General features: G+C 42.1%; 1 protein-coding gene across 7 annotated transcripts; it reads left to right on the top strand.

Annotated features, from left to right (window-relative positions):
• The first annotated feature begins 947 nt into the window (after positions 1-947).
• RUFY2 (RUN and FYVE domain containing 2) lies at positions 948-25,422 on the top strand. 7 transcript variants are annotated; one of them, XM_030241039.2, is made up of 18 exons: positions 948-1,022; positions 3,359-3,532; positions 4,058-4,175; positions 5,389-5,490; positions 6,577-6,700; positions 8,194-8,255; positions 8,821-8,886; positions 10,587-10,656; positions 11,826-11,927; positions 12,648-12,764; positions 13,261-13,428; positions 14,596-14,693; positions 18,507-18,626; positions 20,374-20,503; positions 21,085-21,179; positions 22,492-22,540; positions 22,925-23,002; positions 23,803-25,422. In XM_030241039.2, exons 1-18 carry the CDS (start codon positions 1,019-1,021, stop codon positions 23,944-23,946), a joined length of 1,821 nt encoding a protein of 606 aa, XP_030096899.1. In that variant the 5' UTR covers positions 948-1,018; the 3' UTR covers positions 23,947-25,422. The 7 variants fall into 7 exon arrangements, with proteins under 7 accessions (XP_030096899.1, XP_030096901.1, XP_018776351.2 ...); XM_018920806.3 differs by lacking the exon at positions 948-1,022 and adding an exon at positions 1,265-3,271 and having other exon boundaries at positions 10,590-10,656; XM_050976000.1 differs by lacking the exon at positions 948-1,022 and adding an exon at positions 1,274-3,271.
• The last annotated feature ends 1,208 nt before the right edge of the window (positions 25,423-26,630 follow it).

The raw sequence follows: 26,630 nt of genomic DNA, 5'->3' as shown, positions 1-26,630 counted from the left end.
AAATGAGAAAAAAAAAAGGAAGCTGTTTTATGCCAGGCTAGCAGGATCAGAGTGTGACTATTTCAGAATTGTTTGATGTTTAAATGTATAGGTTCCTTTTTCCTTGAGAGGTGGAAAGCGTGGCTATAAGAAGTGTCCCTGTCACCACGGGCTGTGGTCTGTCCCTGTGTTGCCCTTGTCCTTTGGTCCTTCCTTGCAGGCTCAGGCAGTGACACCCTCTGTACTCTTTTGTGCTGTCTCTAAAGCTGGGCAAGGCAAAGAACCCCTTTTTATCTTACAGGTTGCTGGTTAGCCTTGCCCAAAAAGGTGAGAGGAAAGAATAAATATTAAACAAAGCATATTGTAGTGCTTAGGGTGTAGTAAGCATCAGCTGAGATCCCATCTGGATGCGACAAATGTGCTTGGTGGTGATAAACAGCTCTGAGTTTTAGCTCTTTTCCAGCCAGATTCATATTCCTGGGCTTTTTAAAATTAAACCCCTAAAACTTACATGTTTTTTTTTAAATACTGGTTTTGGTTCCCCAGCACATCACCTTTGAAGGTACTAAACACAGATTTTTCTAGGATAATATTATTTATTCTGATACATGCTATCCAATGCTACAGAATTATTATCTGGAATAAATAAATGCTAGGGACTAGAGCTTCATGTCACAACACACGGGTAGAGAAGCCTCCAGTCCGTGCTGCCTGATCGTGCTCAGCTCCTGCCCGAGGCTTCCTGTGCCCAAACCTGCCCTGGCGCTCTTGCCCATCCCTGAGCTGATGCCGCTCTCCGGGCGGGCAGCTGGGGCGGAGGGGCTATCGCGACAGGGCGATAGGGCCGGGGGCGATGCGGCGGTGCCCGGGGGCGGGGGGGGCTGTCGCGATAGGGGCGGGGCGGTGGCCGGGGCGGCGGGGCTGTCGCGATAGGGGCGGGTCCTCCCGCCGCCGGGGGCGCCGCGCGGCGCGGGCTGAGGGCGGGAGGAGCCGCGGGCCCTGAGGGAGCGGCGGCGGCGGCTCCTCCTCCTCTCCAGCCATGGGTGAGCGGGGCTGCGGCGCCGGGAGCGGGGCCTGGCCGGGCTGGGCGGGGGCCGAGGGGCTGCGGGCAGGGAGCGGTCCGGGGGGAAGCGGGGCCGTGTGGGGCCCACAGTGCGGGCGGTGCCCCGGGTGCGGCAGTGCGGAGAGGCCGGCGCTGCCGCGGGGACGGCGCCCGCAGCCCCCGGCCCGAGCGGCCGCGGAGCCGTGCCGCCTGACGGGGCCGAGGCTCGCCGCTCGGAGCCGGCGATGCTGGCCGGGCTATTCCCTGGTGGTAGCTGCGAACAGCCCTGCCGGGGGCTGCTGCTGCTCCGGGGGGCAGAGCCCTGCAGAGCTTGCTCTGCTCTCTGTAATAGCCCAGACGGTACCCGGGCGGCAGCTGGGATTTAGGGTTTCACTCGCGCTGTTAAATTCTAAATCTTGATTTAAAATTAAAAAAAAAAAAATGTTCGCCATTTGTATTTTTAAGAAGCAGGTGAAGAAAAACATGCGGGTAGATCGCACTTTAAAACAGATCTATGATGCATTTCGCCTCAGAAAAAAGGCGAGGGCTGATAATTAAAAGGACAGCAGACATAGAAGTCTGTCTGAGGAGGATCGGCTCCAGAAGTCAGAATGAGGTCACCTGACAAAGGAATTTTCATTATGCCTTTGGGGAAGTAGACAGGGAGAGCTACCCACCTGAAGTCTGCATTGAGCAAGGCGTTTCCTCCTCTAACACTTTATTTGATGCTGTCAGTAGCAAAGCTAATAAAACAGGATGTGTGCTCTGCCAGCAGAAAGGCTGCTGCTGTTACAGCCCCCACCTGTTCGGGGATGCTGTGCTGGTGCTGCTCTGGTAGAGCTGCTCAGGTCCTAGCAGCTGAGCAGGAAGGAAGGAACAGACAAAGCCCTGAGCTGCAGCTGCTGACTGGGTACAGTTTTGCCAGAGCCTTGTCTTTCATTATCTTATTGCTTCTCGTGTCTCCTGGGGTTTGCTGTTGGAGTTCTGGGGAACTATAAAATCGGTTTGTAAGGCTGTCGCATGTACACAATCTCAGTCATTGTTTTTCCTAGAGAGCAGAGATAGGTTATGTTTTGGGGTAGTTGGGTATTTGGCAGGCAGCTAGGGAAACAGAATATTAGAAAGTAGTTTTCAGGGTTTCTAATATCCAATCCCTAAATACCTGAAGTTTGCAGGAAATGAGACAAGTCATTTCACTGCTGTTGAGGAGCTGAGAAAATGCCCATCTGTTATGATGATTTGGGTTCTTTGTGCTTTCTGACGTGCAGACAGATACAGTCTGTGTCAGATACCAATACTCAGATTTGCAAAGGAACAGGCTTACTTTTTTTTCTCAGTCACAAGCCTTTCTAGATATTTTGACATCTGTGTCTCAATGTCTTTTAAAAAGTTTGGTTTTTTACTTTACTTGTTGGATTTAATTAAGCGGTAAATCATCAAACTCTTTTGTTTCTTTCCAGGTTACTTTGATGAATAAATAAACAGAGGCTTGTTTTGTGTCTGAGAAAATAGGGTCTGGCCTGAATGTTTGAATTGCTTCATTATAAATGAAAATAAGCTTAAGAATTTCCTGAGCACTCTGTTCTCAGTAGCAGGATTTCTAAGAAGAGGAACCTTGTCCATTCTGTCAGACTGAGATGATTGTAAAAAGCTATGGATATTTACTGATAAGATTTAATCCTCATATGTATTTTTGCAGTATGCACTTTGTAATGTTTACCAAAAACTTAAAGTTAAAGCAAAACCTTTAATTCTTAAGATTTTCTGTGTAGAAAATACTTTGTGGCTAGGTGAGAAACTGAATTTTCAGTGTGTAGTATTTTCCAGAAAACGCTCCTGGCTTAGTGGCAGTGACTCTGAACAGCCTGAGAAGGAAGGCATGTGTCTGTGTCACTGTGCAATTAAAGCTACAGTGGAAAGGGATTCTATAGAAGAAGTATGATGAGCGCTTCTGTAGGTAGGGTGTGATACACCAGATAAATCCATTAATTAACAGGAAGGCTGCTTTGATACCGTGGGAGGGGCACTGGTTGCAGCCATGCAGCAGAGGTGCTGTGTTAATTGCAGTGACTTGGCTGCTTCTGAGACCTGCTGGGACAACATGGTGCCTAAGATCTGACATTCCCAGCCTGGCCTTTCCCCATTAAACCCATTGAAACACTGAGAATGTGCTCTGGATTGGATGCTTCTCTATGGCATGGTGGTTTATAGCCCCTGCTGAATTTGTCCTGTTAAGCTTATTAGCTGAAGGTAAGGTTTGCTTTTAACAACAAACTTTATTTCTTTGTGTCACTCCTAAAACTTGAACCATAACATTTTTTTTCTCTGTTGTCTTAGCTGTAAAGGACCCTACAGCTGTAGAAAGAGCAAATTTATTAAACATGGCTAAACTGAGTATCAAAGGACTCATTGAATCAGCCTTGAGCTTTGGGCGCACTCTGGATTCTGACTACCCACCTTTGCAGCAGTTCTTTGTTGTCATGGAGCACTGCCTGAAGCATGGCCTGAAAGGTGTGGAAGTTGGTCTAGCTGCATATTTTTCATCCCAAACATGCCATTTTTCTTCCTTTCTTTCTGGAAATAGATTTAAAAAGTTTAATGTTGCATAAAGAATTGAAAAAAATAATGAAATGGTCACCTTTTATAATGAATAGTGTAATTATTAATTCTTCACTGCATATATTTCCACATTTACCAACTTGTCATTTTTTGCAGCATTTGTTGTAAGTGGTCCAGGGTTTATCAACTGCATATATGTATGTAGTGTATATTTTCAGCTGGACATCCTTTTTGTATTATTTTTTTCTAGCATATCAATTTTATATTCACAGCAAAGTAGTTTGAAAGTTGCCTTTGGATACTGGTGAGCTGACCAGTGTCTCAGTACTTTGGATACTGGTGAGCTGACCAGTGTCTCAGTTAAGAGTTATCTGGAACTCTGGACTCAGCAATTAACCCTTGCACACACCAGATATTATGAAGGAAGCTACTGCAGTAATTAAAATTAATTCAGTTACTTGATTTTTCTTTTCATAGTAAGAAAATCCTTTCTCAGTTACAATAAAACCATCTGGGGTCCTCTGGAACTTGTGGAGAAATTATATCCAGAAGCTGAGGAAATAGCAGCAAGTGTCAGAGATTTGCCTGGCCTTAAGTAAGTACTATTGTTAAAATGCAGCAGGAAAATAAAGAACCTGACTGAGAATCTGCAGGTGTCTCATGATTTCATTTGGCATTAATCAAGCCTTTGAACAGCTAGCACCTCATGTTGGGGGGAGCACAGGTGAATGGGAGGTGGATAAGGGTGCAAAAAGGAGCAGGTTGTGTGTCAGTTGTTCTGCAGTTTGGAACTGCAGCAAACATTGGTGAGTGCAGTCAGCAAAGGCTGGATCAAACCACAAGGTGACATAGCAAAGGGGAAAGAATTAGGCAGCTTTTGAGAGTCTTGCCTGCACAGTCCTACTCAGTTGTAAATTTATTCTCTCTCCATTCCAGTGCACTCTGCTTTTGTATTTGGCATTTTAATAGGCCATCCACGAAATTCCAAAAGGGTTTGGTTGCACTGACTGGTGTGTGGCAGCACAAGGATTCTAATTTATAGCTTTAGACCTTATCTAAAGCACACAGGCATGTAAATTATTATTTACTCTTGAAGCAGGCCAGAGGAAGTAATAACCTTTGCCAAGTGTGTTACTCTCTTCCTATCCTAACACAACCTGTGAGGGGTTTTTCTTTTTCATTGCTGTGCTTACCACTTGTAAGTAGGCAAGCACTAGAAGAGGAAGTTCTACAGGTCCAGGTGTAATTTGCTGGGTGTTAGTGTTTGCCAGTTACATAGGTAACTTTTCATCTTTTCATCTTTTTTGGCATTGTCTTCCCAAGATAGCACTGAAGTTGCACACAATTAAAGGTAGGATTGAGCAAGGGCTGGGTAGAGCCAGAGACCAGGATTGGGAAGGGAAGCTGCTGTGGTGGCTGGTGATGGCCATTTGGTTCATTTTCTTGCAATTCCCCTCAACTCTTAACAAACAAATTGCAGAAAGGAGTCTCAGCTGTTGCAAGCATTTTACTTCAGCAGAAAATAGCACTTTCAAGCTTATCAGGCTCTGGTGCAGTCTGTACTCCTGTTTTTCCTGGGTCTGCTCCCAAGCTCAGCTGAGTGGTTGAAAATCTTTCTGTTATCCCAAAGCTTGGAGTCAAAGCCTAAACATTATGGCTTTCCACATGGTGATGCTCAACTAATAGCTTAAAATACCCCTTCAGAAACACCAGTTGCTCCACCAGTAGACTGATAAGGTGTTAAAGAGCACGATTTAATCCATATGTTGTTAATTTGGGGCTGTTTGTCCTTGTGGCCTTTGTTTCAGGACGCCGCTGGGCCGTGCCCGGGCCTGGCTGCGGTTGGCTCTGATGCAGAAGAAAATGGCTGATTATCTTCGCTGTTTGATCATCCAGAGAGACCTCCTCAGGTAAACAACTCACTAGAGCTGGTGTGCAATTTATTTTCAGAGGTTTAGGCTCCTAAGAAATAATCCTGCGCTCCCCTCCTGTGCACTGGGGAGGAGGTGACTTCATCCCTACCATGTGTGTGGTTTCCACTGAGCTGCCATTGGAAGGAGGGCTCTTGCTCTGAGCTTTGCTTTCACAGTTCTAACACTGGCATTGCTCTCTTCTGGTGTAGCTTCTTCTGTCTGATGGAGTCATTCAAGCACAATGGAGAATGATGCTTCTTCATTTCAGTTTTATGAGCTATACATATATTTAAGACTGACTTTGCCTAGATAACACTGGTATGTCAGGATGTCATTGGTGTTCAGCAGCTATGGACTTCTCCAGTTAAAAGACTGGTGAAGTTTTTTACATAGAATCTAAAATTTTATTTTAAAAGTACAAGGAGAAAAAAGTGCTGATATTCTCGTGTTCACTGAAGTATTTATATTTGTAGTGCTTTTGGTGAAAAACGATGACAATATTTTAAAAACCTTTTTAGCATTACAGCCCTTTAAGTTTCTCTTTTTTCATTTAATCTCTTCCTTGGGTCCTTGAATTTCAAGCATGTATTCACTAAATTCCAGGCTTTTTTTTTTCCCCACAAAGGTTAATTCTTTTGCCATTCTTCCTTTGCATTGCTTGCAGTGCTTTTTAACAACTTAAGAGTTGTCTGACTCAGTGTGGCCAAACACTTCATTTCTTGCAGGATCCTCTTCAACACTGGCTAATAGAAGGTGTAGGGAAGAGCTTTTTCTCTTGGGTTTTTTTTTTTTGTTTGTTTTCTTTTAAAGTCAAAGTAAATCTTGTCACCCTTCCCACAATGTCCCAGCCATCTGGAGCCTAAGGCAGTATCCTTGTTTTTAATAGCCTCTGAGACAAACCATGTACTTTGACTTTTTAAATATTTATGAGGTGAAAGTATGGGCAGGGCCAGTTCATCTTTATGGATGCTGTAGTAAGGCTACAATAAGAGAAAATTTAGATCTGTATGTCACTTTTGATTAATTTACTGGATGTACATAGAATGAATCTACCAGTAAGAAGCAATTTTCTCCTTCACACAGTGAGTTTTATGAGTATCATGCACTGATGATGGAAGAGGAAGGAGCAGTGATTGTTGGGCTGTTAGTTGGGCTGAACGTGATCGATGCCAACCTGTGTGTGAAGGGAGAAGACCTGGATTCACAAGTAAGTCCATCCAGGTAAAGGAATGTGCATGCAGTCCATGAGAGTTTTCTGTACTTTCATTTGTGGATCTTGTTACTTTGGAGTGGTGACTTGTTAGAAATCCTACCTGAGACTGCACAGGGTGTGATGATCCAGCTCCAGGGTCTGTGGGGCTGTTGCCTTAACCTCACTATCAGCAGGATCAGACCTTTGAATGCAGATAATGGTCAGAGTGCAAGGGTGAAATTTTGTGCTTTGTCCTCAAATGGGAGCAGCTGTAGCAAGGCAGAGTTCCTTCCATCTGACTTGTGTAACCCATCCTTTTCTTCTGTGGCACAAGTATAGTTCCATGATCAATTTACCCTGCTTGGTTCATTTATTGCTGTTCTGGAACATCATAGGAATGATACAGGGACTGAAACAAACACTCTCTTATGACCTCTTAAGAGGGTGACTATTTGATTCTGCAGAGCAAGACTTGGAATTCTTCCTGCTTTGAATGGACTTTGACTTTTAACCCTGATCTTTCCCAAGAAAATATTAACAGATTTTTCAGCTTTGTGGGAAAAAATCATGGTAGCTTAAGTGGTTATTACTATGTTCATATATTTGATGGAAAAACAGCTCCTCTGGGAAAGAGAAGTTACAGCTAATTGCGTGTGTGTGTGCTTTGGAATCCCGTGGTTAACTTGTCCTCAGTTGTTTGTTCTAGTTACTGTGTAATGTTAGTTTCAGGCACTGATCTTGTGTAAAAGATACAACATTGACAGGCCTGTAATTACAGAAAACTTACCAACTTGCTCTTAGTGTTGAGAATTAAATATGTGTATTATAGACCACAAAATCTGTTGCTAGCTACAGCTCTGTTATCACTGGGTGGCCTTGCTTCATGAGAGAAAACTCAGTTTGAGGAGGTAGTAGTGGCAGATGGGATTCTGATTGCAGTGTGTCCCAATTTGACATTTGTAACATGTCCAGAATAATTTGTGTAGAGCAGTGAAAAGAAAGCACCTTCTCAGAGAAACCAGAAGCAGCAGGTTTTACTGAGCAGAAAGGTAAACTTCTGAACCTTGATGGAAGTCACAGCCAGGAGCATAGTTTTGACAGGTTGAAAAAATGCTACTTAGTGGTGAAATGTGTTCATGCAGCCCTAGTGAATTGAAATAAAGTAACTTTTATAGATAGAACATTTTAACTTATTTATTAGAGAGGGTATTTTGCTTTAATCAGAAAAACATGTTTTCAGAAAGTTTTTTGTGAAGGGACTTTTTAGAAAAGGCATGAAAAGAACAAACAGGATCCTGACAGGAGAGCACTGTATGAACCAAGTAAATATTAAACTTAGTAAAATCTTGTTTTAACTGTTATATTTCAGGTTTTTCAGCTTCTGGCTGAAACTGGATGGACCTTAAAAATGCTGTAACTGAGGTTTTATCAATTGCATAAATACAAGGCTGTAAATATCAGCAGCACTTATTTGTATGATATGGAACTGTGCCTTTGCTCTCCCCTAGGTTGGGGTGATCGATTTCTCTGTGTATTTGAAGAGTGATGATGACATTGGGGGCAAAGAAAGGTATGTCCTCACAAAATACCTCCTATTCTCTAGGTAAACAAATGATTTCTTGGCTGGGACCTGTTCTTTTAGAAATAAGTCAGGTTCCCTAAAAATGAAATGTTCTGATCTTGAGAAGAATGCCCCAGTGTGTTGTTCTGTGTTCTTAGTTAGCTGGAGGAATATTTGCAGTCTGAGACAAACCCCAGCAGCATCACCTCCTGCCTCCAAGCAGGGGAGGCTTGCCAGGTGGCAGTGAAAAGGAACCTGCAGAATTTTAGGGCCTCACCTTGGGATTTAGTCAGACTTCCAAAGAACCAGAGTTATGGCAGAGTAAATAAACATCCTTATGCTTCTCAGACTGTTATGTTTCATGTAGAGATATTGTTTGCAGTTAAAGCATTAGATTTTTTTGTGTCTCACGGATACAACGTGTGTGTTATTACCTTCAGGAGTATGAGATGAAGTTGCTTCCTTTCTTTTTAAAAACACAGTTGGGATGGACATTTGCACATGGTAAACATGAATCTTTTCAGTCTGTGGTTCAGTACATAATTTTGTTTATTTTATTTTGTTCTTGCTTTAGAAATGTACAGATTGCTGCAATATTGGACCAAAAGAATTATGTTGAGGAACTAAACAGGCAACTGAAGTAAGTATTACTTTGAAGTATGGGTGTCAGGCCAGGCTTACAGGTAAATCCCTTTTGTACCACAGCTTTGTGAGAGCACTTTAGAGAAAGAGCTGCAAATATTCTGTGTTTAGACTGAAGATTTAGTGAAGTAGGAAAAGACTCTCTCCTGGAGAGCTCAGTGTCAGTTTTCATGCTTTTGGACAGTCAAAACTTTCTTCTTCAAAGAAACACAGAACCAACAAGCCAGAGCTGTGAAGGTCCTCATGATTCAAAACATCACAGGAATAAAAAGCTTGGTCTGGATTCTAACTCTGTTCCATTTAAAAGTTTGCTGGAAGTGATTTTGAGTGTTCTGGTGAATCCATATGATTTTATTTCTTTACCTTGCAGAATATTTTAGTTTGTGGCTTTAATGCCTAGGACTGAACCTGATTAAACTCACTGCTTGCTAGGAGCTACTTAAATGTGGTAGGTTGAGGTTCCTGTTGGAACAATTTTCAGGAAAGCAGCATTTTCCTCTTAGTTTGCTGGATGGAACAAACCTAGTCCACCACTGTGCTTGTTACTGTGCAAATAGAAGAACAGTGATTTAAATTCTCTGAGGAGTATTGTACCAAATTAAAGTCTGAGGGGCTAAAAAGCTAAAAAAACCCAACAAACCAAAAGCAAACAACAAAGCCAGAAAGAACTTCTGTAGAATCTCTAGCACAGCTGATCTAGATCCTTTTTGAAATGTTATAATCTTTTTAAATTTTTAATGCTGGTAATCTGGATCATTGATTACTTAAAGCTCCTGTTGAAGTAAGGATATTCTGCTTTGAAATGGTGTCACTGAGCAGAAACCTTCAACAGCACAGAAAAGCTGAGCACATCAACTATGAACAAAATGAAAGTCAAGGAGGAGAAAGGAGCTGTCACAATTAAGAGCAGTGATGTTTGTGTGATGTCATTATCCAGGTGAGCTTCTGTGTGCTCTTGTACTCTGGTTTCTGCACAGATTTCCTGTCAGATCAGTGATTCAGCAAATCTCCTATTTTATTTCAGTTCAGCTGTTTGTGTTTAGACATCCTAAAATGCATTAATCTCTCTGCCCTGCTGTTCCAAATGAACTGGCAACAGAGGACACCACAGAGAAATATGTGAAAAAGTAAATGGTGGTACAAAATAGGTGTTCTGTTTCCCTGTGTGTGAAGTGCAACGTAAAAAAAAAGGTGCTTCCTGCAGAAATAGGCAATCAGGTTATGGAAAAGGCCTGGATGTAGTTTGATACTATAAAAAGCAACAGACTAATAAAAGGCAATGAAACTCTGGTGACACTCCTACATGAAGTCAAGAAGCATCAAGAAAGAGATAGCGTGAGGACAAATCTCAAAAAATGCAGAGAAACAAATGATTTCATAAAAGAAATGTGTTTTGGGGGAGGAGAATCTGGAGAATGGTTTTGTTCTATGGTTGTGAGGATAAAGGAAAGGGAGAGTGCATGGGAAGTTCTGGCCAAGCAGGAGTTTAAGCGGCAGGGGTGACATTGGGAATTGGAAAGCAGCATGTTCAGTTCAAGAAAGGAGAGTAATTGTCTTATATTTAGGAAAAGTTCCAGTAATGGAACAGACCTCACAGCTCTTAACCATTAATCACTGTACCTTGCATTAAAGCTTTTGAGCTTGGTTGAATGAGTTTTGATGTAATCTTAAATACCATTGTTTCTTTTTCCCTTTCAGTAGCACAGTTAGCAGTCTACATGCAAGAGTTGACTCACTAGAGAAATCAAACACTAAACTGATTGAAGAGGTACTTTTTTATTTTAGTAATGTGTAGCATATTGTTTTCTTTGAAAGGCAGTTTTTCTAAATATACTTACATTATTTTCAGCTATGGAAGCTCTGTATAATGTATTCAGCTACCTTTATTTTGACCTCCAGGAGAGGGGCAGCAGCTGCAGGGACTTGAAGTCAGCTGGCCAGGTAGCCTCTAGCATCAGTACATCAATTCTGTAGAACATTGCAGTTTCTAACTTTGGACAGAATGAGAAGAGAATCCTTTCTCAGTGCCAGCTGTCAGTCTGATTTGTGCAGATGACTAGTCTAGAATGGGATGACACCAGTTGCTACAAAGAGACAGAAAGTAGTTCACCAAGCAATTTCTGTTCCAGTCCTCAGCTTTAGCCAAAGGATTGCTTCTTGCTTGTTTACTGGATGTTTATACACAGCTTCCAGACTTGTCTGGTTCTGGGTTTGTGTTTATAGCCTAAATTTCTGGTTGTCTTTAAAGCTTGATTCCAATATTTTTAGCTTTATAAGAGAGAGCACACCTTTTTTAGTTAATGAAGGGGAAAATTGAGAATTCTGAATTCAGCTGCTGAAGGGACAGCTAGCTCACTCTGGGAGTAATGTATCCAGACAGAGTGAGAGCATCTTTTCTGTGTTAATTCTCAGAGTATTCTGGTTCCTTTATAAGCTTTCAGCCCAACTGTCCACCTCTTTTGATCCTTTGGCTTATAATTCTGACATTAGGCTGTATACTGTAGGGCCCAGTTATGAAATGTCATCTTTTGTAAATATGTTTGTTGTTCATATGGGGGAGGCTTTCTTATGTAAGTTGCTCCATATGACACATTAAGATGCCCAAAAAAGAAAATGAGAACTGGATGAACTTGAAGCCAAGTGGAAAGCAGAAGTTGAGGACGAGGAAAGAGAATTGAGGGTCTTGAAGTCATGATGGAGCAATGAAATGAAAGCATGTTCTTCACCAGACATGACACACTGCTGCTGTGTAGGGAAAGTGACTCATTATTAAAACCAGGAGCTTCATGCTTTCTATAAAAACAGCTAATCCTCTGTTTGGCAGGCAGGGAGAATAGAGCAGAGAATGTCTTGGTCTTGCATTAATCAGAACATTTTTTCCTTTATTTCGACTCACAAAAGTGGTCACAGTACTTTTTTTTATTTGTTTCTTTTCAGTTAGCAATAGCAAAAAACAATATAATTAAACTTCAGGAAGAAAACCATCAATTAAGGAGTGAAAATACTCTGATTTTAATGAAAACACAGCATCATCTAGAGGTATGTTAGTTTTACCACTTTTAATATTTTAACATGTTTAGTTTTTGTTCAAAAGCTTGTACATCTCAACTTCAAGTAAGCTTAACTTGTCCAAATCTGAAACAGCTTTTATAAGGGAAAGGGCTTATTAAATCTGTGGAGCTTTCTAAATGGCATAAGTAAATTAGAATTCTAGGACATGAGATTGTTTTGCAACCATGTGCATGGGTAGTGTGTTCAAGTGACACCAAAGGAGGACAGTACTGCAGTATAGATGTTTTGCTGCTTTTACTCAGTTCTCATTATCAAGCCAATGGCCAAAGAGCAGAAACAGCTCTTTCCATGTTTGTCCTGTGCTGGAGGATGTGCTTGTAAGTTTTTCTTCATATTCCCCACGAGTGTCGAATTGCTGTGGTTGAGACAGAAACAACACACAGAGTATCACAGTTTCAGAAGGCTGCAAGTGTCTGCCCTCTTGTTCTGTAGCCTAATCTCTTATACCCTCATCATTCATGCACTGCACCTGTGTGCCCTCTGTTCCCTTTCCTGGCTGCTCAGTACCCCTGAGCCCTCCATGGCTCCCTGCTGTCAGGGCTGCTCACCTGCTTTTCACAGCTGCACCCACTGGGGATGGGACTCTGCTGCAGCCCCATTCCCAATTACCACCATGTGCCTACATTAAATTCATGCCACCGAGCTGCAGAATTGATGGAGGAGGACAGAACCTGTGTGTCCTTGCAGGCAGCCAAGGTGGACGTGGAGGCAGAGCTGCAGACGTACAAGCACTCGAGGCAGGGCTTGGATGAGATGTACACCGAGGCGCGCAGGCAGCTCCGCGAGGAGGCACAGCTGCGCCAGGTGGGTGCTCCTGCCACTGCCCCCTGCACAGCCCTCCCACTTCTCTTGGCTTTAGCTGCTGCCTTGCACTTGCTTCAGCCTATAGTAAAAAGGAAGTTTTCACAGAGCATCAATATTTCTGGAGTAATGTTGTAAAAAAACAACCACATTTTTATTGGATAAATTTTTAGGTAAGCTTTTAGCAGTGCTTTATGCTCTCTATCTACGCTAAATCTTTAATGAGAAAATACAAATACTTCAGTTCTATTTTTGTATTTAATACTTAGGCAGGGTAATTTCTTATAGTGTGAGTTGTCTTCTCCCAAACTTAAAAAACCCCATTGGCCCGTTAGTATATGAGTGCTCCATTTATGGATAATTTGCAAAGGTAAAGAGGGAGAGAATTTCTGAAGTGGTAAAATAGGTGGTGCTGCAGCACTGTTAGAGTTTCAAACTAGAAATAAATAACTCCATAATTATTTAAATCCTTTGTGTTACATTGTGTTGTGTTTAACAGGATATGGAGAATGAGCTAGTGGTTCAAGTTAGCATGAAACATGAGATAGAGCTTGCCATGAAGCTGCTGGAGAAGGATATCCATGAGAAGCAGGACACCCTCATCGGCCTGCGGCAGCAGCTTGAGGAAGTTAAGGCAATTAATGTGGAAATGTACCAAAAGCTGCAGGTAAAGGGACAATCTGCTGTTAAACTGCTGAAAGGATCACAGAGACAGAAATGCATTATTACCATTCTGGGCAGTTGGATGCTGCTGTTCCCTGGAGTTTTGGTTTCCTTGTGCTTCTTAGGTCAGCTTGACATTTTGGAACGTTACCTATGTAAACATGGTTTCATACAAAGAGGTTCTTAAGGCAGTCACTTACTGGGTTTAGGGAAGAAAAGAGCATAAGGATAAGATCATGGCCAAATAATATCCTCTGTGAAGTAGAGAGAGTAATAATGTACTGTAACAAAGACCTTTTTTTGGCCTGTGTTGTATAAAAAACCACAGAAGAATGTAGGCACATAATGAGGAGTTGAAGACAAGCCCTGACCTTCCAAAGTAGGGAAAGAAAGAAAGAATATGTTAAATGGAAAAAAGCTAATTACAGTTTTGGGTTTATTTTTAAATCTGTTAACAAATTAAGAAAATCTCTTAACAATTAAATGCCTTTTTTTGGGAGAATATGGATCTCAGGGACCCCAAATGCAGTTAACAAATTACTAAATACTAGTGAATTACTTATTTAAAACATGAATTTGATTTAGGGAATAAATTCTGAAAACCAGCACAAGAACCCAGTCAAATCTGTGGCAGAATGAGGGGAAAAAATTAAGATGCTGCAGAGGGATAATTGAAGTGATGGACAGAGGATTCTACTTTCCATCTGCAAATGTGAGGAAACTGGATTGGAGGATGAGAAAAATAAATAGAACTGGAGAGAAAAAGAAGACAATGTTCTCCAGTGTTAGGATCTGGGGAGTTGATTTGCAGGAAAATCTTGGTGATTTTCTGGACTAAGCTCTTTGCTCTTCACTGGTAAGGTTCTAATGGGCTGCTTGGTCAGTGAATTTAACTTTGACTTCTAAAAGGATTAACTGAGGAAGGAAATCAAAAGGAAACATTTTTACTTATTAAATATGAAATAGCATCTGCACTTGCAGACTATGAAACTACAAATTTTCTAGGCATGAGATTTTACATACTGTCCTCAAGGGTTTTTGGAAGGCAGTCCTTAAAGAGAATCAAAACTTGATTTTTACCCTGTGCCCCTTTAGCTACTGAAAAAAGAAGCCCCCACAAGGTAATGGTGCAATTACACCAATTTTAGCTTTAACCTCTTTTGTAACACAGGTTTCTGAAGATGCTATGAAAGAAAAGAATGAAATAATTAGTCGATTAGAGGATAAGACCAATCAAATTAATGCAACTATGAAACAACTAGAACAAAGGTACAGCCCCATCTTTGTTTCTCTTTATTCACAACTCCACTCCCTTACATCTTACTGCATTCCCACAGTTGCCATTGAGATGCAATTTTCAACCAGAATATTTAAACCAAACCTTCCTGAAACTTCTAATTAGTGCTTTGCTGTTGGACTTTTTTTTTTTTTTCTGTTTGACAAACACACTCACTTTAAATACAAAATTATTCTTTCCATTTTCTTCCTCTACCACTGTCCTTCTGGTCCTAGGTTTTTATGCTGATATCAAAAGTCATTCTTTCATTTGTTTCAAAATTCTGATTCCTTATTGCCTACTTTTTTCTTCCCCCCTGAATGAAATGCAATAGAAACTGAAGCATTAATATTGCTTATACTTAAGCATGTGCTTAATATAAACATTAATGCCTTCAAGGATCACTGGTTGTTTGCTGAAGCTGTTATAATTGTTGTCCATTGCTTTGGAAGTGTCATTATTTTCAATGACTTAATGAGTTTTCACACTGAAAGGCTGAAAAGTGAAAGACTAAAATTCCAGAATATAAATTTACATTATGGTTAGACTGCATGTACTGCATAATACTAAGATGTGATTCACATGTTTTAATTTAGTGGCCTTATATGCAACATTGATCTTTCTAATTGTAAAATATAACATATCCATAAGCCCTGTCATGTTGGTGTTTGACATGTCTTTTTTTTCATTTAAATCTGATTATGAAAAACATGCTTATGTATTAAAAAAATTAGTGACATGAATATTCTTTTATTGACATCCTTTTTTCCTCTTTTTTCTTTTTCTTTTTATCCTTTTATCCCAATTTTTGTTTTTACTCTTTTGCTGCCTTCATCTGTCTTTGATTTTTGTCCACTGCATTCATGAAGTGACAAAGATCTGTTAACTCAAACTAGGACTATTGCAATGTCATTCGTCAAATGTGCCAGCAATGAGGCTCAGCACCAGTATAAACTTGTCAAGGATATATCATTCTGAGAGCTCCTCCAGACCTCTTGGGTTGAAAGAATTGATAAAATAGGACTTCAGAATTTCCCAGTTCAAACTTGAAAGTGGTATTAGAAATCCTGCACTGTAACTGATCGTAGCTGGGTTCTGGTTTGTTTTCTGAAAGAACATCACCTCCGATCTCACTTTACCCCTCCTTAAAAAAACAAACAAAAAAAAAAAAAAAGAAAAAAAAAGAAAAAAAAAAAAAAAAAAGTAAATTACTGCACTATTATTAAGCAAATGTAAGCTACTTTTCTAATGCTACTGAATCACTTCTTTGTCAGATTTTATTTTGAGAGGTTAGATATCTTTATTTGACTGTACATTTTTATGACACTTCTTTCTAATTAGTGATTTTTCCGGTTCTTTGGTACTAAGAGATGTACAAAGTAGCCCTTCTGGCTAAGACTTCCCTCCACCCCTGCTTATTCCTTTCACTTTTAGGCTGTATTTACCCCAAAAGCATGCTCTCTGTTGGGTCCTGTGGCTGTAACTAGCAGTGTTTTCTTGAGCAGAGTGGCAGGGGTTGGAGCTGAGCTCCCTCAGAAGGATGGGGGTAAGAAAGGAGGGTGGTGCCAACATCTGTGTAGTGTGTGTGCAGTGAAGGGATGCCAGTCTCTCTGGGCAGCCAACAGCTAAAGTTCCACCTCCCTGATGTGCTGGGGTAGAACATTCTTGTGGAGTCACAATGTGCTTGGAGCCTGATTCCTGAGGGGCTCCAGGCAGACACAGGGTGCTCCAGCAAATTCTGTAGCTGTGACTCCTGCCTAGCCCAGCTGCCCTGGGAGGTGGAGCAGTGAGGAGGATTTACAGTCAGGGCCCAGGTCCTGAACCTGCCTAACCTGTCTGTCAGCTGAGGATCTCTGCACTGAGATCAGCACCTGTGCTTGTGCCCAAAGCCTTTTCCCTCCCTCCACCCATCATTAGGCAGCCTTTACAGCTCCTGTTCCTGCTGTGAGCTGCTGCTTGCCTGCAGGAAGAAGAGCTTAGGCTGCTTACTGCCCTAAATACACTCCCTGATGTTTGCTCTGAAGGCTGCAGTGGATGTCGACTGAGAAAATGATCTTAGAGTTTTGCAGCAGAAGGGGATGTGTTTGTAAAAGAGGGGACAGGATGCTGTAATACAGAAAAGGGTTTCTACTGCATGGTTATGTACTAGCTTATTCCTTGTTTTGGAAGCAGAAACAGCCTTTAACATGAGTTGGCTACTAAAAAATAACTATCTTCTAACTATTTTCAAAGAAAACCCAAACCAGAAACACTGCATTGAACAACAGGAAGACCATGACAGAAATGGGAACCTTATCCACCTCAATGTTATCTATGCAAACAAGTGTCTGCCACAGAATCATCTGCATGCCAAATCCAGCTGCAAGCTGCAGCCAGCTCAGCATCTGCCTGAATCTCAGCAGTGCAGCCAGCCCTGGTGCTGGGCTGGGGATGATGCTGCAGCTTTAGGGTAGCAAGCTCCCTTTCTGCCTTGCTTGTGGAAACAGCTCTGCAGATGATTTTGTGATTTAGGGAAGGGTTTAACGTGCTTTTGGTGCTGATGTCTTGTGTAGCTTCAGTCAGCTTCTGCACTGGGGAGGGACCTGCTCTTTCCTTGTATTGTCCTTCCCAGGGCTTGGCCTCTGTGCACTGCCATTGCAGTTGTGACTGGGAGCATTCTTCAGGCCCCTGGGGCAGTTGAGTGAGATAATGCACCCTTGATAAGGTGGTTTAATTCCAGCCTTTTTCACTTGTTTACCAGCAGCTTTTGGAAACTCCCTCTGGTGCAACTTCATCAGCAGAAGCACAAATGCAGACATACTGCTGACACATCTTCTTTTTAGCTGACACTGGGAGCTGGGAGTCACTCAGTGCTCAGGGAGCTGCTGGGAGGTGACAAGTCAACCATCTCACTGGTTTCTCACTTACCTGAGAGGCCCTTGAGGCAGTTCTGCAGAGCACAGAGCATCAGGTGGGGACATTCACTGGGATTTTACAGGCTCCTGTATTCTCCAGACAGGTATAACCATGATATAGCACAAATCCCCTTTTAGTACATTTACTTTTGTTACGATTTACTCACCAGAGAGGAACCACAGTGAACCAGTGCATTCCAAGGGGAGTGTCAGCAGAACAAACCTGGAATTCAGAAAGAAAATAAATAAATCAAAAACAATCCCTCATTTCTTGATTAATCATTTTGATTTGTCTATAGTATGGAGCTATTTTCACCAGTGTAAGAATGCATTATTTTTAATACAGACTATTTAAATTAATTATGATGTAGCTGAGGTAGTTCTGTAAATGTAGTGGGACCTGTCAGGGTGTGTTTTGTTGTGTTAGCCTAGTCAAGTCTTTTGCTGTCTGATTGCAGTGCTCTGTATGCAACCTTATGCCTCAATTGTTTTGAGCTGCTTTTGCACAACACATGCTCTGCCCTGTCTTCATGGGTGATTAGTGCAAGCCAGGTACTCTTACAGAACTTACTTGGGGGAAAAAAGCTTCAGAAATAACACATGGACCTCTGTTAAAGGAAAAAGAAAAGCTTCAATTCTAGAATATGTATCATGCTTTGGCACCTGTTATTCATGAGCATAAAATAAAACAATTATTACTTACAGTGATTACTCTCTTACTGTATGCAAACCCAGGAGCTAAGTTCTCTAGGCATTGTATGGATTTCTCGTTTGAGTTTGTGAGTTTCCCCCAAACTTTGTTTTTATTTAGAAATGTTTCTATTTCCCCATTTTTCTTTTATTTGTCTTCTTCACCCTCTACACCCTAGTTCTAGCTTCAGTTTTACCCAAAGTTGATTTGAATTACACCAGATTGCAGCAAGCAGAGAAGGCTCAAATGGAGGCTGAGGCTGAGGATGAGAAACTTAAACAGGAATATGTGAATAAATCTGAAAGCCTGCAGAACGAATTCTCCCAGAAGGAGAAACAGCTGTGAGTATTTCTTCCCTGTTTGGAAAAATGCATGGCAGTAAACATTCTACATTTGCAATATGTCCTCTGTCCTAGTACAGGCTGCTTGTTGTTAAATGGTTTTGAACAGAATGCAAATACTAAAGATCTTTGTGTCAGGTACTGGCAAGGCAGAAGAAAATATGTCATTCCAAGGAAGCCAAGCTGGCTTTGGGTGCCTCTAAAATGACATACAGCTTGAAAGGAAGGGGAAAACAGCATTATTTCTTGGCTAAAAGTGCTAACTTAATTCAGGAGGAAATTATCCTAAGTGGGGGAAAATCTGTAGTGGTAAAACACTTTGAACAAAGGCCACAAGTATGGAGTAGTGTGAGCTTAAACTGAAATGGCACAACAATAGTTAAAGTTAAACTGATCCAGCTTAAGGATGAGGTAGAAGTGGTTTAACTACCACTGCACAGGAAATAAAAAGTGAAAATCCAGTGTAGTCATAAAAGTTAAAAGCTGATTTAAAAGCCAGCCCTCTGTCTTTCTCCTGTTACATCCTTCAGTGCTAATTTAAATCAGTGCATAATGTTAGAAGCTCCCTGTAAGGACAGGTGCCTTCTCTCTTTGGGAAGATAAAACATTAGTTATTGAAGTAAATCTTTGGCACAAAGATTGGGGCTTAAAAATTAGTGATTTCCAATCCAGTTATTAGCCCTCCCCTGCCTCTCTCAGAACTCTGAATTTCAATCCACTTGTTCAACTGTCATGACAAATGTTCACTTTACCACAGTCACCTCTGCAGATTTGGGCAAAAGAACAGTTCAGACCCCAGCCTTAGAATTCTGCAATTCTGAAACTTCCAGGTCATGTTCACTTCTTTTCCAGCCAGATGCTGAGGTAGTGTCCAAAAATGTAAGTCTTTCCTTTAAAAGTGGGTTTGGTTTTAAAACAGGGAAATTAATGTGGATGTAGGTTTCCCATCAAAAGACCTTGCACGAATACTCTCAGATTTTTTCTCCTCTTTTCCTGTGTTGTCACAGTTTAAATCTAGAAGGCTGAACAGTGTGCTTCCACCCCCATGACATTAAACACCAAGTCTTCCATGAAACCAAAAGTAAAATTCCAGCTAGAATGGCTCTTCTGTCAGAGCAGCCCTAACTCCTTGAGCTGAAGTTCAGTTAAGCCAATAGAATCTGTATCCCTGTTTATGCTGAACCTCAGCTCTGCAGAAAGCTCAATAAAAATAGTAGTTTAAAGTCCTGTATTTTCAGTTCTGTTCAAAATGCCATAAACCTTACTCTAAAATAGAAGATTCATATCTAAGGGTGTAAAATTAAATAACTTTTATGGTATCAGAGATACCTGCAATGATTGTCTGCATCACCAATGACACTGTGGCTGGTTGCTTTGGTTTATTTTAGAAACAAGCTGTACAAAGTTAAGGGGCTTTGCCTTATGCTTGTTTTAAAAATACTTCAGAATTTTGTGGTTAGTCTTCTCTTACTCATTTATTTCAAAGGACAGCTCTTCAAAATTATGCCATACTCCTGGTCCTTTAAATAAACTTACTTTGAAAAGCATTTTCTAAATGACAGTACTTTGTTTATTACACTGATACCTAAAATATCATTATATTGACACATTATTTCTGGTTTAGAAAACATGTAAGTTAATAGTTTGTTATGGTAAGAGTCTGTTGCACCAAAAAATAAACTCAGTTTTGTTTTCAAAAGTGATACTGTTGTGCACAGTGATTTTTGTTTTGTTTTCCCTGTTCTAGTCTTCAGCTGGAAACAGACTTGAAGATAGAAAAAGAGTGGCGGCAAACCCTGGAGGATGATCTTCAGAAGGAAAAGGAAATTGTGTCTCATCTGAGAACAGAGACCCAAGAAATAGTTACCCTTAAGAAAGTAAATTCTGCAGCAAATTTTGACTAAAAATTTAGAAATTTACTGCAATGTTATTTATGGACTTAGACATGATATTTAAAAGAATTTCTGCAAATATATGAGAAAGATTACACTAATGTGTTCTCACAAATAGAATGAGGAAAAAAAAGGGCTTTTTACTGCCCATTTAGTCCTCAGATCAGAGCTCAATACTTTGGATAAGGAGAAATGAAGTCCTTGTTTCCCTTCTCAGTTGTGTCGGGGGCTCTGTCCTCACTGCAGGCTGGACCTGTGGCTCTCTGTGCTCCTGGCCTCTCCAGTCACTCAGGTTTATTTTCCAGGTTTTATCTCCAGTCACTCAGGTTTATTTTTTTCTGTGGGCTACAGAAGCAAAAATGTTTCTTTATCTCTTGGGGTCTGAGAGTTTTCTCCTGAGCAGTTGCTGTTCAGGCTGGGTTTGGAGGGAGTGTGAGGGATCACTCATGCACTTGGCTTTCGCAGCAAGGTCAGCTTCAGTAGGAGCAGCTTCCTAGGCAGTAGGGCAAACACAATTTGAGAATAATTTGGCTTCATTATATTGTTTTGTTTTGTTTTGTTTTAAGGAGTTCCTTAAACTTCAGGAGAAGAACAAGCAGCTGAAAAGCACATGTGAAGACCAAGAAGCTGCTCTCCAAGAACTGGCATCCAAGCTGAGCGAGTAATTTTATTATTCATTATCACTTACACGTATTATTTTTATCATATCCACTTGAATTAAGAAAAATAGTGGGACAGTGGTAATGCATATTAGACAGTATGTGACAATATTGTTATTATTTTGATAACTAACCAGCTGGGAGAAGTCAATATGTCTAGTTAGGTCAGGCCTGGTAATTTTTACTTGTGGCTGGTGGGGTGGCTGTGAGCTCCTGGGTAACGACAGTGCTGTGAACAGAAAATCCAAACCAAAACAGTTTGAACAAACACAGTTCCAAGGGCAATAGGCTTTGTTCTGCAGGAGAGCAGTTGCCTGGTTTGCCAGCTGTGGCATTTCCAGAGGAGCCCCAAGGAGTAGGTTACAGCTCTGGCTGCAGCAGGGCAGGGCTGCTCTTCTTGAGCCCCAGCCTGACACCCAGCCCCACACAGCTGCCCACTCACTTCCCCACCACTGGGATCAGGGAGAGAACTGGAAAAGCAGAAGCTGGAAAACTCAGTGAGAGTTCAGATAAAGGCAGTTTACTAGAGAAAGGAAAAGCCACACGTGCAAGCAAAGCAAATCAAGGAATTCATTCACAGCTTTCCGTGGTTGGGCAGGTGTTCAACCACCCCCAGGAGAGCAGGGCCCATCACATGGAATGGTGCCTTGGGAAGGCAAAACTCCATCACTCCAAATGCCCTCCTTCCTTCTTTCCCCCCCCTTTATACACTGAGCATGATGCCATTGGTCTGGAATATCCCTTTGGATATCCCTTTTATCCTCTGTCCTGCCTGTGTCCCCTCACTTCCCATCACCCCCAGGCTCCTCCAGCCTGGCCCTGGGGGAGCAGGAAAGGCCTTGGCTCTGTGTGAGCCCTGCTCAGCCACAACAGCAACACCCCTGTGTTATCAACCTGTGCTCAGCACAAACCCAGACCCCTGCAGCCCCTGGGAGGGAGATGAAGCCCAGCCCAGGCAGAACCAGCCCAGCTGCCCAGGGCAGGGAAGGGCACACCTGGAAAAGCAGCACCCTCCTGACTGTTCTGTGGTGTTGAAGCTTCATTTAATGATCTCTGTCTTCTCAACAGTCTGCTGTGATTTCTGTGGCCTTTGGTGCCCTGTAGAATAACTTAGTGTGTGTCTCCTGTGACCCAGTTCTCAGTGGGTTGGCACTGGGTGGTTGTGGGGAGGCTGCTTCCTCCAAAATGGCATATTGTAGCTCTGTACTCTTGTTCAGAGGATTTGGCTTAAAATTTAAGTACCTAAACTAGCTTTTGAAGTTGTTAGAGCATAACTGACCATGAAGTTTGAAGTAGCATTATCTTATTCCTTAGATCAAAGCTGAAAATAGAAGATATAAAAGAAGCTAACAAGGCATTGCAGGTCAGTAGCATTTTTGAGAAAATAAGCTTTTCTTGACACTGTCCTGGGTTTTGTTTTTTGGTTCCCTGCATCTTGAGGACTGTTCCCATGTGCTGAGCAGGGACATTGGCTTCACTTGGAGGCTGGGATGCCTTTCTGCTCTCCCAGCTGAGCCACTGCCCAGCTTTAGCCCCTCAAGCATGTTCCCTCTGCACTCTGCTCTGTCTTTTTTGCAGTGTTTTGGAGCAGTCCTGTGCTGCTCTAGAGTGTCTTTGTGACATTACACTGGTCCCAGGGCACTGAGCATTCAGGCAGTGAATGTTCTGCTCTTGATTTGTCTTCTCCCCTGGAGCCCAAAGTTTAACTTCATCAGATAAATATAATTATGATAATTTTTTTCTCCAGGGCCAGGTTTGGTTGAAGGACAAAGAAGCCACTCATTGCAAGCTGTGTGAAAAGGAATTTTCACTTTCCAAAAGGAAGGTAAAATTTTAACAAGATTTCTCCCAACGAGTTTACAAGTATTATGTAATTATTATTACAAGTATGATGTAAATAATAATTATCTTTGAGGTGTGGCATGAAATGTAAATGATCAGGTAAAAGCAGAGTTATTTTTGAGATATTTTTCTAGTTCTTTGGTACGTATAATGCAGCTGGGCCCTAATTTCAAAAGAAACAGTGTCATAGTGTAGTTCCACAGAGCATCTTAATTAAAAATTATTTAACTATGTGGAATTATCTCAAACTCTTATCAGCTCTGGCACTGCTAGAATTTGACATGTGTAGAAGTCTTTTTATGGCAATTTTGTATACTAGAATAAGAAAATACGAGTTTGTAATTTTCAAGTCAAATGTGACAATAATTTCCAAGCCTTATTAATGTGTGCAGGAAGTTTCCTTTACCTTTTTATGTTAAATCTCAATTAGCTACCTGCCAGAGGCATCCACTGTTTCAGATATCATTGCTCAAGCTGTATTTTTCTATAGCAGAATACATCCTTAATCCAGAGCTTGAATGAAATCTTCAGCACATATATCTATATCTATCTATCTATATATTAAATTCTAGAAAGACCATGGGTCTGTCTATGGTGCAGTCCTAGGCAAACATCATTTGTGTAGGATTGCATTTGGGATGTAGATCCATTTTCTTTTGCAGCCTGACTCCAAGAAGGAGTCAGGAATTACATTTTTGGATTGTGCTGTGTGTGTTGTTTGCTGGTATCCAATTACCATTTCCATTGTAAATTTAAATTTTTACTCTTCTGCCTGTGATTTAGCATCACTGCAGGAACTGTGGGGAGATCTTCTGCAATGCCTGTTCTGACAATGAGCTGCCTCTGCCCTCCTCACCAAAGCCTGTCCGGGTCTGTGACTCCTGCCATGCCATTCTGATACAGAGATGCTCTTCTAACGTGCCATAAGAGATTTATTCATTCTGCTTTTAGCTCATCCTGTAAAAACCACCACACCAACTAAAGAATGTACAACAGGATTTCCAGACTCTGAGGTAAGCAGTGTGGAGTTGCAGTTTCAAGGTACTGTGGATGAGTTACTTCTCTGCTTCCTCTTGAAACAAATGGAGACAATGGGACCCAAATGTAGAAAATGCACATCTAAAAAGAAGAAAAACCCAGAAGGGTGTGTTGGTCTGCCAAATGGCTCAGCAGCTTTTTTGGGAGGAAGCAGGGCAGTTTATACAGGAGACTCAGTGTTAATGTGTATTGGATGAATATTTCAGTTGTTAAGATGATCTGGAGGAAGGTGATACTCTTACAGGCTGATGAGCCACAAATCCAACCTAAGCCTGTGATAGGCTGTTGGGAAGCAAAACCCTGCAGGAGCTGGTTTTAAATTCTACTGGAAAAAAGCATGGCAATTAATGCAGTGGTCTGAGAAGCTGCTGCCAAATACCTTTTGTTTGTTCACCTCTCTGCATGAGCAGGAGTTGGTATGTCCCAGAACATTTCAGAACATCCCAGAACATTGCACTGCAGCTGTTCTGTGCAGTCCCAGGGTGAGGGGAGCTGTGCTCAGCCAGGGAACAAACAGTGCTCGGGGCACTTCCTGAAGGAAGGTGTGTTTTGCTGAGTGATTTGTTCACATGAGCTATTAATTTGATATATTTGTGTTTCCACTGAGAGAGAGCTGTTCAGCACAGACCTCTTCTCTGACATTGTCTGTAACCTTGAACAAGTCTCTGCATCGTTTTCATGCAAGTCATGCTCTCCAGTTTGTATGTGTAGTCACTGCATAGCTCTAGAAACCACCTAGAAAGGCTGGGATTAAATGCTGGGAATCACATCCTTTCTGTGCTGCACAGGGAGGTTCTTCCTTATTTTGTCACCATGTTTCTCAAACCTTCAGAGCTGGTTCCTAAACTGCATTTTTTTTACAGAGCACTCTTGAGCCTGAGTCTATCCACTCTTGTCACTGATGGTAACATTTGTTGGAATGTAAGATCCTTGTTCTTTCCATAGGCAAATAGAAATAATATCCTTTGATAAACTGCCCTCCCTTCCAACTCACTGCACTGCACCCTCCTCCCTTTAGCCACTCCTGGCCTGGGCTCCAGCCCTGGATCCTCCACCAGCCCTGTAGTTCCTTCAGCCCTGGGCTTGGAGTAGCACTGCTGGCACAAAAGGGAGGCTGCACACAGATCTTTTAGCTGTCCTTGCACTTTGTTCAGCTTGGCTTTGTCTCTGAGAATAGGGATTTAGTGAATATCCTAAAAGCTAACATAGCTATTCTTTTTAACACCTCAATGTAGTTGCTTATGTAGCTTTTGTAAAGAAAAATGTTTTTAAAAAGACCTGATGTAACTTTTTGTAAAATACCACACAAATACTTGTAAATCTGTAAATAACTTTTGGAAAAAAATAAATTTAAGTTATCTGAGATTAATGTCACTTAATTTAAATTTGTAATTCAGAGTATTTTACTTTATTAAGTTCAAGTTGCTTAGAAAGGCCTTGCCTGTGCTGGGGAGTGGGGTACCCTGCCCAAGACACAATCAGGTGTGCTCATGTGCTTCCTGAGAGTGTTTCCAGGTGGGCTTTCGTGGGGCAGGCAGGGAGGCAGCCGGGTTTGATGCAGGATAGAGATGGTAGGATAAACTGTACTGCTTTAATAAATAACTTGTGATAAGGGATGCAACTAAAGAGAAATAATTTAAAATAGGCAATCTTTTAAAACAAGAATATAGTACATTTCCATAATGTGCAATGAATTAATTCATTACTTAACTGCCATCTTCTCCTCCTCTCTGTGCTGTCCTGTTTGCATAGGAAAATGTGTAATATTCAGATTGCTGTTACTGACTGGAGGTAAGACTTCTGCCTTGAACAAAATGAATGCTGGATGTTCCATGTGGTTTCATTTCCCTTGGCATCAAACTACATACCTGGCCTGCTTTTAAGGTTTTTGGACACTGCTGTGACTAATGCTGCATTTCTGTCTTTCTATAAAACCCTGCTCTTGATTCTAAATCCTTCTCACACAGAGAAGAGCACAGGAAGAGCTGTGGGGTACCCACAAGAACCTGGAACTATCAGGATTAGAGCAGCATTTTCTTCCTTCTGGGAAATGAAGCCACTTCTGCCGTGCTGTTCTAGAGGCGTTAGTCAATCCCTGTTCCTCGTGCTCCTCCCTGTGCAGGGCTCCGGCAGGTTCAGTGCCCGTGTGTGCTCTGCCTGCCCGGGGGCCACGGGAGCCCCGGCCCCTCCCGGCAGCCCTGCCGTGCTCGGTGCTGCCCCGGCCCCTGGGAGCGGGCACGGCTCTGCTCACGGCTCTGCTCACGTCTCCTCTGCCGCTCAGCCCTGCTGCTGGGAGCCGAGGGTCGGGCCGAGCGCTGCTCCGGTTGCGGTGGAGGGACAGGGCAGGCACGAGTGCCTCGTGTCCCGCCCGGGCAGGTGCTCGGCCCGGGGCTGCAGTGAGCGCACCCTGCCCCAAGCACAGCCCAGCCCCTCTCCAAAGGGCAGGCCGGGCAGGTGTCAGCTCCTCAGCCCAAGATGGAGCCCCAGCCGTTCCCAGCGCCTCGGGATTTCGCTCTCTGCTAACGCACTCCTACAAATGCACCTTTCCTCCACTTCATTTTAAGGTACTTTGC

The sequence above is a fragment of the Serinus canaria genome, chromosome 6 (genome assembly GCF_022539315.1).
Source record: "Serinus canaria isolate serCan28SL12 chromosome 6, serCan2020, whole genome shotgun sequence".
Classification (NCBI taxonomy): Eukaryota; Metazoa; Chordata; class Aves; order Passeriformes; family Fringillidae; genus Serinus; species Serinus canaria.
The sequence above is the reverse complement of the archived record's forward strand: the minus strand, read 5'-3'. Positions and strand labels throughout refer to the sequence as shown.

Coding starts and splice junctions, on each gene's coding strand:
- RUFY2 (XM_050976000.1), top strand. CDS start 3,214: ATGGCATGGTGGTTTATAGCCCCTGCTGAATTTGTCCTGTTAAGCTTA. Junction 3,533..4,057: donor CCTGAAGCATGGCCTGAAAG/GTGTGGAAGTTG, acceptor TTCTTTTCATAG/TAAGAAAATCCTTTCTCAGT. Junction 13,429..14,595: donor AAATGTACCAAAAGCTGCAG/GTAAAGGGACAA, acceptor TTTGTAACACAG/GTTTCTGAAGATGCTATGAA.